General features: G+C 38.5%; 1 protein-coding gene across 6 annotated transcripts in view; it reads left to right on the plus strand.

Annotated features, from left to right (window-relative positions):
* IPO11 (importin 11) overlaps positions 1–16,320 on the plus strand; it is a 297,144-nt gene that overhangs the window by 214,509 nt on the left and 66,315 nt on the right. For all 6 annotated transcript variants that reach the window (XM_084627945.1, XM_084627946.1, XM_084627942.1 and 3 more), the window contains exon 28: positions 1,783–1,904. In XM_084627945.1, the coding sequence (XP_084484071.1) occupies positions 1,783–1,904 (122 nt within the window). The remainder of the gene's footprint in view (positions 1–1,782; positions 1,905–16,320) is intronic.

A 16,320-nucleotide genomic window follows, 5' to 3' on the forward strand; every position in this document is an offset into this window, starting at 1 on the left:
CCTTGGTCAGGAGGGACTTCCCTGCGTAGCCAAGGCTGGGAGCTGCAACCACCCAACGCAGGCAGGAGGTGGCCCTGGCTGAGTGGGGGCTCGTGTGGGTGATGACTCGGCGCCTCCCCATCTCCCCTGCCTGCAATAGCCAGACCACTGACATACAATTCACTTCAGACTGTACATCCTCCCCAGGGTGCTCTTTGAGATTTGGACTTATTTTCTTCCTCTGTCTCAGTTCATAGCCATTGGATTACAAGGCCAAATATCTCCCCCCTCCCACACACACACACACCCCCACACACAGCTTGACCTTCATCCACTGAAGTCATCATGTCCCTTCACTCTTCACTTGGGCTTTTCTTGCTTATATTGCACTCAGATTCGCATCTGGGCTTCTCCATCAATTGATTCATTCTCTTCGTCTATCTCTCACCTCCCTTTTTTTCCCTTCTGGCCTGCCAGCTTGTGCTAGTTCTCTCTCGGTCTACTGATCCTGCTTCTGTTGAAGTTAATGGGAGTTTTTTTTCATTGACTTCAATAGGAATAGGAATCTGCCTTTTAGTGTCAGCAGTTACTCTGATTCTTGAAGATAAACGTGTATGCTAGCTCTGAGGTTGAATCACATGATCACCTCAGATTGTTAAGGAAATGTGTTTATAACAAAAAGAAAATATATGCGCACGCGCCCACACCATCCAGGTCACTCATTTGAAAGGCAATCACATACCTGGGTGGAATTAACATTCCAAGGAACTGTAAGAAAGCAACATGAAAGTAGAGGATGCACTTTCCTTCTTTAAATATACTGCCCAACAGTTGTGTTCAACATAACTATTTACTCTACAACTGAAAATGCATACTCTTTTCTAGTTTTTTAAGAATTTAATCATTCTTGATTTGCTTACAGTGTACTATAGTATAAATTTACCATGAAACCATTGCTCAGAGGGTGAAAATATAGTGCACTTACCGAATGTATTACCTAGCATCCAAAATGCTGTTTCTGTGCAGTGAGTTAATTAATTGAAAAGCATGAATTCACACAGATTAATCTGAAACTTCATAATATAGATTCTGAGTAGGAGTGGGGAGGTGATTTTACTTCTGTATATGGTGTTGCTGAGACCAGTACTAGAATACTGTCTGATTCTGGTGTCCACATTTTAAAAGGGATATTGAAAAATTGGAGAGAGTTCAGAAAAGAGCCACAAAAATAATACCAAGGCCCAAGAGTATGCCTTACAGTGAGTGACTTAGAGTTCAATCTTTTTAGTTTGAATTAAATGGGAGAAAATACTGGATACTAAAGGGTCATTTAATTTAGATGAGAAAGGTATAACAAGAACTGAACCAATGGCTGGAAATTGAAGTCAAGACCAATTCAAATTAGAATTAAGGCAAAGATTTTTCACAGTAAGGTAATTAATCACTAGAACAAACTACCAAAGGAAGTGGTGGTTTTTCTATATCTTGAAGTCTTGTAATCAAGACTGGATGCCTTTCTGGAAGATATGCTTGGTCAACCTCAAGTTATTAGGCTCAAAACAGGGGTAAGTGAGAGAAATTAAATGGCCTGCTTTATACAGGAAGTCAGATTAGATTATCTAAATTAAGAGCAAAAGTAAAATAATTGAATTTCTAATATACTGAAATATACACATTCAGATTATGTGAAACAAGTCTCACTTTTACATATATTCACATACAGGGAAATACTTTCCTACATCAAGAGTTTAACACTGCATTTGTAGACTATATGTAATATTTTGGCGGGGATTGTTTTTGCAGTTGGACCAGCTTCTTGGTAACATGATTGAAATGTGGGTTGACCGCATGGATAATATTACCCAGCCAGAAAGAAGAAAGCTTTCAGCTTTGGCATTACTTTCACTTCTGCCATCAGACAATAGGTAAGCAAAATTTAATAGATATCACTCTGTTTATCACTAATATTAAAACAAATTAAAAAGAACTTGCCTGATGATTTTTAAACATTTTAAGAAGAATATATTGATAAATAATTTTGCTGTGTCTGTTGTTAGTGACCAAAGAAATGAAAAAGCTTAATATAAAATAGTATGAAATAATTCTTCTCTTTTTTAGTTCTGCATAGCTACTATAATTTGTCTGCTTCTCTCCTGGACAGCATTACTTGAACATATTGAATATATGAAGTAGATAATTGTGCTTCAGGTTCCCCCCAGTTTAAAACTAAAGAGTTGCTGCTTCTCTCTTCCACATTTAAGTAGTTGGATCAATCTGCTCGTTAGGGTTTTGATGTTCCCTTGTGAGGACATTTTTGTTTGGTCTTATTTCATATCAGAGCAGATCTGTCTGCTATAGGATCTTTTTCAGCATGACAATGGGGGGGAGGAAAGCTGCATGTGTAGATGTATGTGAACCCAATAGGTGCAGCTTATTTTATTTTGCTCCTTTTACTCTTGGGACCTATCATGGAGAAATAAGGCATTCTAAATAAGCTTTGTCTGTGTGTATGGAGGCATTGCCGCCGCCACCACCACATGATCTTCCATGGACTCTGAGCCTAGGACTCAGTTTGAGAACATGGGTCCAAATCTGATTCAGCTATTCCTGTATATAGAGAATAACAACTGTGCCCCTCCATCCAAGGTTTGTAGTTATTACCACCCTAATTCTTTTTTGAACTCAGTTATACTTTTGGCCTTCACAACATCCTCTGGCAATGAGTTCCTCTGGTTGACTGTATGTTGTGTAAAGAAGTACTTCCTTAGGTTTCTTTTAAACCTGCTGCCTATTAATTTCATTGGGTGACCACCTGGTTCTTGTGTTATGTGAAGGGGTAAATAACACTTCCTTATTCACTTCTCCACAGCATTCATGATTTTATAGACTGCGATCATATTCTCACTCGGTTGTCTATTTTCTAAAATGAACAGTCCCAGTCTATTTAATCTCTTATCATGTGGAAGCTGTTCCATACCCCTAATCATTTTTGTTGCCCTTCTCTGTATTTTTTCCATTTTTTATATATCTTTTTTTTGAGATGGGGAGACCAGAACTACATGTAGTATTCAAGGTGTGGGCATTCCATGGATTTATATAGTGACATTATAATATTTACTGTCTTCTTATTACATCTTTCCTAATGGTTCCTAACATTCTGCTAAGCTTTTTTGTCTGCTGCTGCTGTAGAGTGAGTGGATGTTCTCAGAGAACTAACCACAGTGGGTCCAAGATCTCTTTCTTGAATGGTAACAGTTAATTTAGACCCTCATCATTTTGTATGTATAGTTAGGATTGTGTTTTCCAATATTTTCCCATTACTTTACCTTTATCAACACTGAATTTCCTCTGCCATTTTATTGCCCAGTCACCCAGTTTTGTGAGATCCCTTTTTTAAGTCTTTGCAGGCTGCTTTGGACTTTACTAGTTTAAGTAATTTTGTATCGTCTGCAGACTTTGCCACCTCACTGTCTACCCCTTTTTCCAAATCATTTTTGAATATGTTGAACAGCACTGGTCCCAGTACAGATCCCTGGAGGACACCAGTGTTTATCGCTCTCCATTCTGAAACTGACCATTTGTTCCTGCCCGTTGTTTCCTGTCTTTTAACCAGTTCCCTCTTATCCCATGACTTCTTGGTCTGGTTAAGAGCCTTTGGTGAGAGACCTTGTCAAAGGCTTTCTGAAAGTCCAAGTACACTATATTCACCAGATCACCCTTGTCTACATGTTTGTTGATCCCACTCAAAGAAATCAGATAGACTGGTGCAGCATGATTTCCCTTTACAAAAGCCATGTTGACTCTTCCCCAACATATCGCATTAATCTACGTGTCTTATAATTCTGTTCTTTTCTATAGTTTCAACCAGTTTGCCTGGTACAAAAGTTAGGCTTACCGGCTTCTAATTGCTAGGATCGCCTCTGGAGTCTTTTAAAAAAAATTATCACATTAGCTATCCTCCAGTCATCTGATACAGAAGCTGATTTAAGTCATGGGTTACATACCACAATATGGATCCTGGACAACAGGACAGATCTCTCAATCTCCGTTCTGTTCACTCCCTCTGAAGCATCTGGCACTGGCCACTGTCCAAAGATAGGATACTGGGCTAGTGCCAAAGAATGTGCATTTACAACATGTAGTTGTATAGAAGTTGCTATGTGGAAAGCTGGAGATTTTGGCAGCTGGTTAGGGAGCATTTGGACTTTCAGCATCAGGTAGGAGTTGGGAGATTATTTAAGGTTTGAACATCTGTTAGGTGTGCAAAGCTTTTGCCATTAGGGAGTGAATGTTCTTCCTCTTCCATTCTCCTTTGATGAGCAGGACATAGTTGATTTATCTTTAGGGAGGGATGGGGTGTTGAATATCTAATATATTGTTAATGAACAAAAAAATGGAAAAACATGAATTCCTCCCCCTGAAGACCACACTAGCAACCAGCTACATCATTGCCCCTTCCTCAGTGTGCCCTACTACATCCACCAGTGATAGATAAGTACATAAACTGGATGGGGTTTTTTGTTCTGTTTTTTTGCTAAAATGATGAACAGTGTAATAGCTGGCATTGAAATTATCACTGTTGGAATTCATAGTTATCGTATATATGATAACTATGAATTCCAACAGTGATAATTTCAATTGAAATGAAATGTCATAAAGTTGACATTCATTGGATTTACTTAGAGCTTTAAAGTTTTGTCTTTCAGCAGAACTCAAGAAATCTGATTCCCTTATGTGTAATCTAATGTCTTAAGAATTGCCAAAAAGTCAGTCATCCTTAGCTAATGGGATACAATCTTGCATCAAGCAATGTTATTAGGCTAAAGGGGGTCATTTCACTCCTTGCTGTGAGCTCACACTCTGCCAGAGGCCTTCTTGAACATATGGTAGTTCTGTTTCAGTTGTAGTAACGTTTCTTAGTCTGACTTGGTACATTTTCCATAGGCATTAAGATGCTGACTCAAACTTCTCTTCAGATCCAACATTCAGAAAAAAAGATATGAGTGCAGTAGTACATATCAACACAGTGTAGTCCCTTTCAGCTGACCTTGCCTGTCACAGGTGTGATGGTTTACTATAAAATGTGCTTTTCGTTATATGATCATTTAATGTTGGGTCTTCATATAACTGAAGACAGACAAAATGTATTTTTGAAATGCGTGTTTTACATTATATCATACTGATTGTGTGTTGACAGTATGTGGGTTTTATACACCATAACATGTTCTGTGCTGAATGTTGTTTGAGGAGAAGAGGTGCGTTATCTAAAAGGGGGAAAAAATGTATAGTCTGATTAAATGATGAGGATTCCAGACTATAGTATTGTTTGTGACCATGGGACAGATGAACTTAAGCGTATTTTTGAAAACTATTAAGCTGCTTGTTATTGAAGATGGGAAAATTGCACAAAATATAAAAGAATCTGAGTAAACCTCAAGTGAAGGATGCTCTTTACTTTTGGGGAATACTTTCCCATTTTTTTTCTCTCCATCTCCAAAAGTTGGGCTACTTCTTAAGTTAACATTTTCATTTTCAGTTGTTTACCTTACCTGAGACCTAGTTGCAACATTATGGTATGGAAAGTATATGTGGTTTGCACATAGTCTTGTTTTCCCCTAGAAGTCTTCCTTCCAAATATTAATGGGGACCAGCCCTACTTAAATTGAAAATATTGGGCTTATACCTGAAAAGACTTATTCATATGAATAACACCATTTAAATCAATAGGATTATTCATTCAAGTAAGGATGGGCTTGCAGGATGATATTAATGTGGTGAGGCACACAGTATTCATGCCAGCAAGCAATGCTCTTTCAACTTTCTGCAATTACATATTTGTGATTCCCATAATGTATTCATTTCAGGATATACTAGCTATAACATTTGAGTTTATTACACCATTAACTTTAAAATCTTATAAATGTAGTGAGCAAATTACAAGTTCTTTTTGTGCAGTTTCCAAGTCATTGTTGCAAGAAAAAGATGCTGAGGAATTCTATCCTTGAGTAAAACTTCAGTCGTTAGCAAGCATATTTATTTAATTTATGTCACATGTACAAAATCAGATCATCATAAAATTTCACAATTTTCCTATATGACACCTAGTAAGATTGCCAGGTCCAAAATACCCTCTCAAAGAGAATCAGTTGGGCTATGAAAATCACCGATCAAATAACTGCCCTGCCACTATTGAAGATTATAGTCCTGTACATCTTCTGCAGTTCCAGGAACTTATACTTCATGTACTCAGTACACAGGTCTGTAACTTGCATTAAAAGAAAGGCCTTCCGAATTCATTAGTCATTCAAGCACAAGTTAAGTTGGAAATTTTTAAACAAAACTCTTTTGAGTTATCCAAGCACATGCATACACAGAAAAAGTGAGTAAGTTTTTCCCCTAAAGATTTCCCATTCAGTTGACTTGATGCTTCAGCCATGTGACAAGGTGGGTTTGATCTGTCTTTGTGTTTCTTACTGTGGAGAACACCAGGTTAATCCAGAATGAGGAGGAGGGACTGAAGGAGAGGAATGGCACAGTAGAGATGGTGAAAACAGCCTGACTTTTGTTTCCTTCCCCTTTCTGCCTTCTGAACTGCTTAGTTTTGCTTTGGCTTTTTGTAGATGCGTTTCCTAGTGTGTTTTTCCTAGTATGCTCTTCTAGTCTGTGGCCCTTTTAATCTAACAGAGACTAGCAGCTGCAGATTTAAAGTCACCATTTTGGTTGTGCTTGCTGCAGACTTTGCCTCCTTCCCATCCAGATGACAACTTAATTTACGTAAGAGCCTAGTTACCCCTTTCCATTCTGAAAATTTACAGTTTATTCCTACCCTTTGTTCCCTGTCTTTTAACCAGTTCTCAGTCCATGAAAGGATCTTCCCTCTTATCCCATGACAACTTAATTTACATAAGAGCCTTTGGTGAGGGACCTTGTCAAAGGCTTTCTGGAAATCTAAGTACACTATGTCCACTGGATCCCCTTGTCCCCATGTGTGTCGATCCCTTCAGAGAACTCTAATAGATTAGTAAGACATGATTTCCATTTACAGAAACCATGTTGACTTTTGCTCAACAATTTGTTCTTCTATGTGTCTGACAATTTTATTCTTTATTATTATTTCAAATAATTTGCCTGTGACTGATGTTAGACTTACCGGTCTGTAATTACTGGGGTCACCTCTAAAGCCCTTTTTAAATATTGGTGTTACATTAGCTATCTTCCAGTCATTGGGTACAGAAGCTGATTTAAAGGACAGGTTACAAACCATAGTTAATTGTTCTGCAATTTCACATTTGAATTCTTTCAGAACTCTTGGGTGAATGCCATCTGGTCCCAATGACTTGTTACTGTTAAGTTTCTCAATTAATTCCAAAACCTCCTCTAGTGACACTTCAGTCTGGGACAATTCCTCAGATTTGTCACCTACAAAAGACAGCTCAGGTTGGGGAATCTCCCTAATATCCTCAGTCATGAAGACTGAAGCAAAGAATTCATTTAGTTTCTTTGCAATGACTTTATCGTCTTTAAGTGCTCCTTTAGTATCTTGATTGTCCAGGAGCCCCACTGATTGTTTAGCAGGCTTCCTGCTTCTAATGTACTGAAAAGACATTTTGTTATTATCTTTTGAGTTTTTGGCTAGCTGTTCTTCAAACTCCTTTTTGGCTTTTCTTATTACATTTTTACACTTAATTTGGCAGTGTTTATGCTCCTTTCTGTTTACCTCACTAGGATTTGATTTCCACTTTTTAAAAGATTCCTTTTTATACCTTTTTATATAACACTGCTTCTTTTACATAGTTGTTAAGCCATGGTGGCTCTTTTTTAGTTCTTTTATGGTGTTTTTTAATTTGGGGTATACATTTAAGTTGAGCCTCTATTATGGTGTCTTTAAAAAGTGTCCATGCAGCTTGCAGGGATTTCACTGTAGTCACTGTACCTTTTAATTTCTGTTTAACTAACCTCCTCATTTTTGCGTAGTTCCCCTTTCTGAAATTAAATGCCACTGTGTTGGGCTGTTGAGGTGATCTTCCCACTACAGGAATGTTAAATGTTGTTATATTATGGTCACTATTTCCAAGCGGTCCTGTTATAGTTACCTCTTGGACCAGATCCTGCGCTCCACTCAGGACTAAATTGAGAATTGCCTCTCGCCTTGTGGGTTCCTGTACCAGCTGCTCCAAGAAGCAGTCATTTAAAGTATCGAGAAATTTTGTGTCTGCATTTCGTCCTGAGGTGACATGTACCCTGTCAATATGAGGATAATTGAAATCCCCCTCTATTATTGAGTTCTTTATTTTGATAGCCTCTATAATCTCCCTTAGCATTTCATCGTCACTATCACTGTCCTGGTCAGGTGGTTGATAATACATCCCTACTGTTATATTCCTATTAGAGCATGGAATTACTATCCATAGAGATTCTATGGAACATGTGGATTCATTTAAGATTTTTATTTCCTTTGATTCTACATTTTCTTTCACATATAGTGCCACTCCCCCCCCACTCCCTGCACAACCTGTTCTGTCCTTTCAATATATTTTGTACCCCAAATGATTGTGTCCCATTCATTGTCCTCACTCCACCAGGTTTCTGTGATGCCTGTTATATCAATATCCTCCTTTAACATGAGGCACTCTAGTTCACCCATCTTATTATTTAGACTTCTAGCATTTGTGTACAAGCACTTTAAAAACTTGTCACTGTTTATTTGTCTGCCCTTTTATGATGTGTCAGATTCTTTTTTATGTGACTGTTTCTCATCTGATCTGGCCAATACTTTATCCTCTTCCATCCCCTCCTCCTGAATAAAACCTAGAAAATCTCTATCAATAGACTCTCCTCTAAGAGAAGTCTCTGTCCAATCCACAGGCTCCTCTGCAGCAATCAGCTTTCCCCCATCTCTTAGTTTAAAAACTGCTCTGTAATTTTTTTAATGTTAAGTGCCAGCAGTCTGGATCCACTTTGGTTTAGGTGGAGCCCATCCTTCCTGTATAGGCTCCCCCTTTCCCAAAAGTTTCCCCAGTTCCTAATAAATCTAAACCCCTCCTCTCTACACCATCGTCTCATCATCGTCATTGAGACTCTGAAACTCTGCCTGCCTACATGCCGTTGCACATGGAACTGGAAGCATTTCTGAGAATGCCACCATAGAGGTCCTGGATTTCAGTCTCTTTCCTAGCAGCCTAAATTTGGCCTCCAGGATGTCTCTCCTACCCTTCCCTGTGTCATTGGTACCTACATGTACCACGACCATCAACTCCTCCCCAGCACTACACATAAGTCTATCTAGATGCCTCGAGAGATCCGCAACCTTCGCACCAGGCAGGGAAGTCACCATACGGTTCTCCTGGTCCTCACAAACCCAGTTATCTATGTTTCTAATGATCGAATCTCCCATTACTAACACCTGACTTTTCCTAGTGACTGGAGTTCCCTCCCCCAGAGAGGTAACCTCAGTGCGAGAGGATACCCCAACATCATCTGGAAGAGAGGGTCCCAACTATGGGAAGGTTTCTCTCTGCTCCTGTTGACTGCTCTCCTTCTCTGGGCCTTTCATCCTCTTCAACAGCTCAGGGGCTGTCTGACCGGAGGTGGGACAAATCTACAGTGTCCCGGAAAGCTTCATCAACATACCTCTCTGCCTCCCTTAGCTCCTCCAGTTCCGCCACCCTGGCCTCCAAAGCCCGTAAGTGGTCTCTGAGGGCCAGGAGCTCCTTGCACTGAATGCACACATATACCACCCACCCACAGGGCAGGTAATCATACATGGTACACTGAGTGTGATAAACAGGATAGCCCCTACTTTACTGCTGGGCTTCTGCCTGAATTCTCTCCTACAGCTACCTAGGTTAATGATAGGGTTTTTGTTAAAATCAAGAAGTTTTGATTGTAGTTTAGTTTAAAGATTTTAAAGAATGGCAAGTGTACCTCGCCCCCTTTTCACTCCCCTTCCAAACTCCCTCTTGAAACTCCCTGTTAGTGGCCCCTGTTTGCAAAGCTCCCTGGTCAGTTGCTCACTGCTTTATAAAGCCCTGGCCTTCTTGATAGCCCCACCTCCTGACTAAGGCTCATATAAAACACCACAAAACAGAACACAAACGATAAACAATGGTTTCTGGCCCATTCTGGTACAGTCTCTTATGTATTCCTCTCTATGGAGAGCTTTCAACAGAGATTACAACTTTGAGAGAGACCTGCCTCCGGAGCATTCTTCTCTTGATAAATTAAAACCAAGGTATTATTTCTCAAAATTATTTTGCATTTAGTCTTAATATATCACCGATAACTAAAACCATATATAAATGGATCAAAAGAATTTTGTTTAAGGACAGCTGAGTCCTGTTTGATATATCCTCGATAACCTAAACAATATCTAATTGGCCAAAGTAAACAACCTTAATTAAATCCTATGATATCAAAGAAAATGGTTTAATCAGTTATTCAGGGCTTGTCTACACTAGTTATGCTACAGTGGTACCGCTGCAGCTGCACTGCTATAGTCCTTCACCTTAGACACTACCTACATCAACAGGAGGAATTCTCCTGTCAGTGTAGGTAATCCACCTCCCTGAGAGGTGGTAGATAGGTCGATGGAACCCCTATGATTAAAATAGGGGGAGACACAGTGTTGAGTTGCCGGTAAAAAAAATAATTAAGAGCTGCCCTACCATTTCTGGTTTCTCTAGACTAGATATTTCTACTAATTTGGGAATAAAATTATTTGGTGCTCAACCATTTAAAACTGCCCCTTTCCACCTCCACCCTCCCCATAGTGCACTACGTTTAAGTTGATCCATGATTCTACATTTGTTAGATTTACTGATTAAAATATTACTGTTAAGAATGAAATATTCCTTTCACGCTTAGGTATCTGTTCATCTTGATGTTTGTGTTTTAGCTACAACGGCTTGGAGCTTGTTTGAGTGATTGAGATGGTTTCAAAAATACACACATGCATTGATACAACTGTGAGAGTTTTTGTCAATACAATTTGATATTATTCATATAAACAAAGATAATGTGTTTTCTTCAGTTAAATTTTCTTTTATGTGGAAATTATATCTTGTTTGTTTCTTTACGTATCTTTTTAAGGTTTTTTCAAAGATAATTGCATAGAAATTGACAGATAATCATAAAAGCATGCCTTTGGTTCCAGTTGTAAATATAGATTTCTTTCAGAAACATTTCTCTGAACCAAATTATTCATCTTTGTCTTCAAAGCCATAATTTTTTTGACATCTTGCACTTTCATCATAAGATTAAAGTTCTCTTTGAGACTAGGCCTTTCCTCCAGATTCAGAATTCTTTGTTCTGTTGCTTTGTGGTCTGAAGGCACCTCTATACTATGACATTTCAACTTTAGCACCCAGTATTAATTGTTTTAGACAAAGTTCATCTTTTAAAAGGGACTTGCATTTCAGCAAAATGCAGTTTCTTGTATTAGTGATTGTGATTCCTTATTCAATTTCTATCTCTTCAAAGCCATCATTGCAATTTCATAGATGGGAAAGTTACACCAAAATGTTTTTTTTTTAAATTTCAAATTGTTAAAGATTGAACATGCAACATGTCTTTCTGCATTCGAAAGCAAAGAGATGGAAACAGCACTCCATTTCTGCTTTCATTATTCTTAACATCACCATTAGTTCTTTAAGTAGTTCTTCTAGAAGTCTTTTGATCCTTATTGTGGTGTTTGGTTTTTTGTTGGGTTTTTTTGGTGTTCTAATGGTAGAATTGAGGACCATTTTAAAAGTTAAAATTGAATCTGTCGAGATGTAAATACTCAGAAATCATGCAGAATTTTACAGCTTCATAGTGCTATGTAAACATCTAATTTGAAAATGAATTAAAATAAATTCTTATAAATAAAAGAAATACAAAGCTGTTCATTTTGTATTTCTATTGTGCTTGTAGTGGTGTAATGCCCATTTTTGTACTATTCTAATGAAAAAGTAACATCTGAGCCATGTGTCTTAATACCTGCCCTCTTTATATTGAAAGTAATAGAGTGGAAATTTTGCTAAATGAATAAATAAAAAACATGATAAAGAAGTGACAGTTAGTGGCTGAATTGATCATATGGCATGTTTCAGGGCAATTGTAGGTGATTAAAACAAATTAGGTGTATATTCTCCGTAAGAAAATATAAAATCATTGTGATACTATTTGCAGATTACAGAAAAATTGATGGAGTGATAAATGATGGTGGAGACAGGTTAGTTACACAGACTGATCTAGACAACTTGGTAAGGTGGGCTTATTTGAACAACATGAGTTTTAACACAGACAAATGCAATGTCATGTATCTGGGAACAAAGAATTCAGGGCTCACTGATAAGATGGGGAACTGTATCCTGGAAAGCAGTGACTCTAAAAGGACTTAGGGGTCACGGTTGATAACTAGTTGATTATAAATTTCCAGTGTGATTCTGTAGCGAAGGAGGAAAGCACAGTCCTTAGATACATAAACAGAGGAATATTGATTAGGAGTAGAAAGGTGGTATTACTTTTGTATATGGCATTAGTCAGACCATTACTGGAATACTGTGTCCTTCAAAAAGGATGTGGACAAATGCTGCACAAGACATGGAGACATAACCCCTCACTGTGCATTGCTGTGCTCTGGACCAGTGCCCAGGCATCACATTGGGTTACAGTGACCTCAAACTGGACCTCCTTTAAACTCACTAACCACACTAGAACCTGCCAAAGTTGGAACAGTTGTAATTTAACACCTTCACCCCCAAACCCGACCTCCCGGATGCTGGATTGAAGGTGAAAAGCCATACAGCAGTTAGCCAGTTTTGCCATATGGGAAATATCTCTTACAGATCCCAAAACTGGTGATCAGTGTAGACCCCTGGCCTCCTGTGTGATCAGCAACTAATTAAAGGATGAAAAGGATGGAGCCTGAAATGGCAACTTGCCTCGACAGTAAACCAAACAATCTCCCTCCACTCCAGCGTCTCCCGACAGGAGCCATGGACTCCATCACCACCCCCACTATCCGTGGCAACAGTAATGGACAAGTCAGATGCAGCAAGCAGCACCCTACCGCACATTCTGCAGCACAAGGAAAAGGGAAAGAGAAGCAGCTCCACATACAAACTGAAGGCAAGTGGGAGGGTGAGAAGGAATTAAAAGGCACATGTGAAGCACTGCCTTAATTGCTCCTGGTTGAGATCCCCTACCCCTCACTCACCTGAGGGAGTCTTCACTGTTCTGAGCCCCATCAAAGATGCACTCCAGCTAGCAGGGAGACCATTTGAGGTCTGGAAAACATTCCTTATATTGGGAAACTGTAGAAGTTCCATCTGTTTATTGATCCAAGAGGTTGAAAGGAGACTTGATCACAGTCTACAAGTACCTATAAGACCTAGGTGGTATTTTTATTATTATTAAATAGAGAAGAGTCTTCTGATAGTAGACATCTCTTCAGTCCAGCGGAAAAAAGCATAGTAAGATCCAGTGGTGAGAAGCTGAAGTTAGACAAAATCAGATAAGAAATAAGATGGACATTTTTAGCAGCCAGGAAAAATAACCTTTGGACAATTTATTTTGGGATTGTGGTAAATTCTACATCACTTGAAGTCTTGAAATTGAGATTGGATATTGTTTTAAAAGATATGATGTAGTTCAGCCAGAAGTTATGATCTTGATAGAGAAATCATTGAGTGAGGTTCTTTGGCTTTTGTTATGCAGGAGGTCAGACTAGATTATCATTATGGTCTATTCTGGCCTTAAAATTTATTAATCCATAAACTCTTTTAAAATTGTCCTCTCTCTGAATAGAAGCATTTTCACGAACAGACCTGTTAACACTTACATTTCAATTAAACTCTCTAGTGAGATGTACCTTAATTTGGAATAGCCGTTGACTTTTAATTCTTAATATTATGTAAGGTGTTAATAAGAAATATGCAATTGCTTTTATTTGTTTTCACTGTTTCATGATCATTTAAATATATTGCAGAAATTTCACTACATTTCTGTGTGGACTGTAATATGCCATATTATTAATTAGGAGTTTAATATCATATTATGTCTCTGTCGGACCTAGTTTGAAGGCCGGTCTACACACACACACAAACCAAAATAGCAAATAGTGTAAACTAAAAGTGATTTAGTTATTTTGGCCCAAGTCTTTGTGTGGACAATCTTATTTTTGGAATAAAACTGGCTAATGTCAATTTAGCTAACGTTGGTAAGAAAGTGTGCCCAAACCCTAACTGATATTGAAATAACTTAGCTGGTTTTAGGAACCCCATTTTAGTTAAATCAATACATGTTTGCATATAGCCTAGATCTAATTTATTTGCATTTTTATGGTTTGACTTTTAATTTTTTTTTTGTCTTAAATTCTGATGGCCAGTTTTTATAGTAGGAAGGGCGACACCGGCTACTTGTGCAAACCTTAGGCTTGTGATTCTGAGTTTACATTATCAGGTCCAGGTTCCCAACTTGGAAATAAACGTGCTATTGTGAGTGCTATGATTAGCACTGGCAGTGCCAACAAAGCAAGTCAGCACTGAATGAAGGTACGTTGAACTATAATCTCAGGAATCTTGAACAAATACATCTGCGCACTCCCCTGAGGGCTTCATAAAAGTGGTTTGAGGGGTTCTGTGTCTGTAGTTGGTTACTGATCCTAGAAAACTAACCTCTTTAGAACTCACTTAAGAAATCTTCCATTCTCCTTCTTGAGTATTGCTTGTGCAGATCCCCCTCTTAGTCATGTACCACGCCTCAGGGAACAGGAGTTGTTAAATGCAACTAATCCATCTTAGAATGTTCTGGGGCATCTGAACTATGGCACTGAGACCACCTGAGGTGGAGTAAAACTTAATGGGACCTACATCTAAATCAAACAAAGGCCTCCCACTCTCCCTCAAGAAATTTAAAATATTTGCATAGAGCTGGCAGTGAAGTAAAACATACATGTACTTGTAAACCTGGCACATTTGGCATGGAAGTCAGTGAGACATTAAACCTGGAATACTACAGTGCCGTGTTTACAGTCACTTTTCACAGTAACATCACACTTTCTCCCCTCCACCCCCAAAATTGTATATGGTCATGTATTGCCCTGAGACAGATCTGCCTGAAACAATCACTCTAAAGTGTCACAAGGACTCCTCATTGTTTTTGCTGATACAGACTAACACGGCTACCACTCTGAAACCTGATTATTATTTCCCTCTCACAGTGTTTGCAAGTTGTTCAAATGTTACATCAGAGAACAGAAGGCTATCTGTGGTACCTAAGTTTTCAATTATGATGAATATCACTAACAATTTTTGTTACTTTACCTGTCCTTCAACTATCCTCATGAGCCAACAGAGAGCAAATTATAACAGTTATCTCAATGAAAATGAAAATGCACATTTTCTTTTGTTGTAAATAGGCTTGCCAGAGGCTTAGCCTACTCATCATTAAAAGTTTCCTTTGTAACTCAAGTCTTTCTGTTGGACAGAGAAAAATGACAAAGTCAAAGATTTAGCAGTGTGAAAAACCGCAACTTAAACACCAATCTTTTGTTCAGTAAGCCTTTCTGCTACAATTACTTTATCAAAGTAATCACAAGTTCCTATTCTAAATGAAAAGAAGAGTCTGAACTATATTATGTCTGTATTCAAAGTTCTACAATATTTTCTCATTGTATTACAACGGTGTGGCAGTGCCCCTCTAATTGAGCTTTCGTCGTGACATCTGTTGAAAGGTTGACCTTTCTAAGTCCTCTAAATTCAACATGCTTCATCAGATGTCTTTGGAATTTGGTATGCCTCAGAAGGGTGCAGGTTAGAGTTAGTGACGCAAATTTACACTTATTTGAGCCAGAGGTTTTGGAGACACAACCTCCCCCTACCCCCCACCCCTTAGCCATTTTTCAAAAAGTTTCCAGGTTTGGAGGGTGGAGGGGGGTTTGCCCAGTGTTAGAGAACAAATTATTGATATGATGCACATCAAAATGGTCCCAATCTGTCGAGTTTTACCCAAGGCAGTGTGTGGCACCCACTAAATATTTGGAGGACCCAAACTGAGAACAGCATTTACAAAAATGTTAATTTTTTACACATTCACTAATACAGAAAAGCAGTGAAAGGATTTCTATTCCCACCATCTTTATTCTCTGAAATCCAAGTGGTTAATCAAAATACTTGAAATTTGGTGTTACACATGGGAATGTGAGGTAGTGTTAATGATCCCCATTGGGGTCATTTGACCAAGGGGTTCCTGAGTTATAGCTTCCATAAAAAGTTTTCCTTCTGCTGCGTTTTACTGTTAAACAGAGATACTAATGACTGCATGAATCACAGACCTCTTGATGGTTGTGAACTTGCCCTT

Source organism: Lepidochelys olivacea (assembly GCF_965140295.1).
Source record: "Lepidochelys olivacea isolate rLepOli2 genome assembly, chromosome: 5".
Lineage (NCBI taxonomy): Eukaryota > Metazoa > Chordata > Testudines > Cheloniidae > Lepidochelys > Lepidochelys olivacea.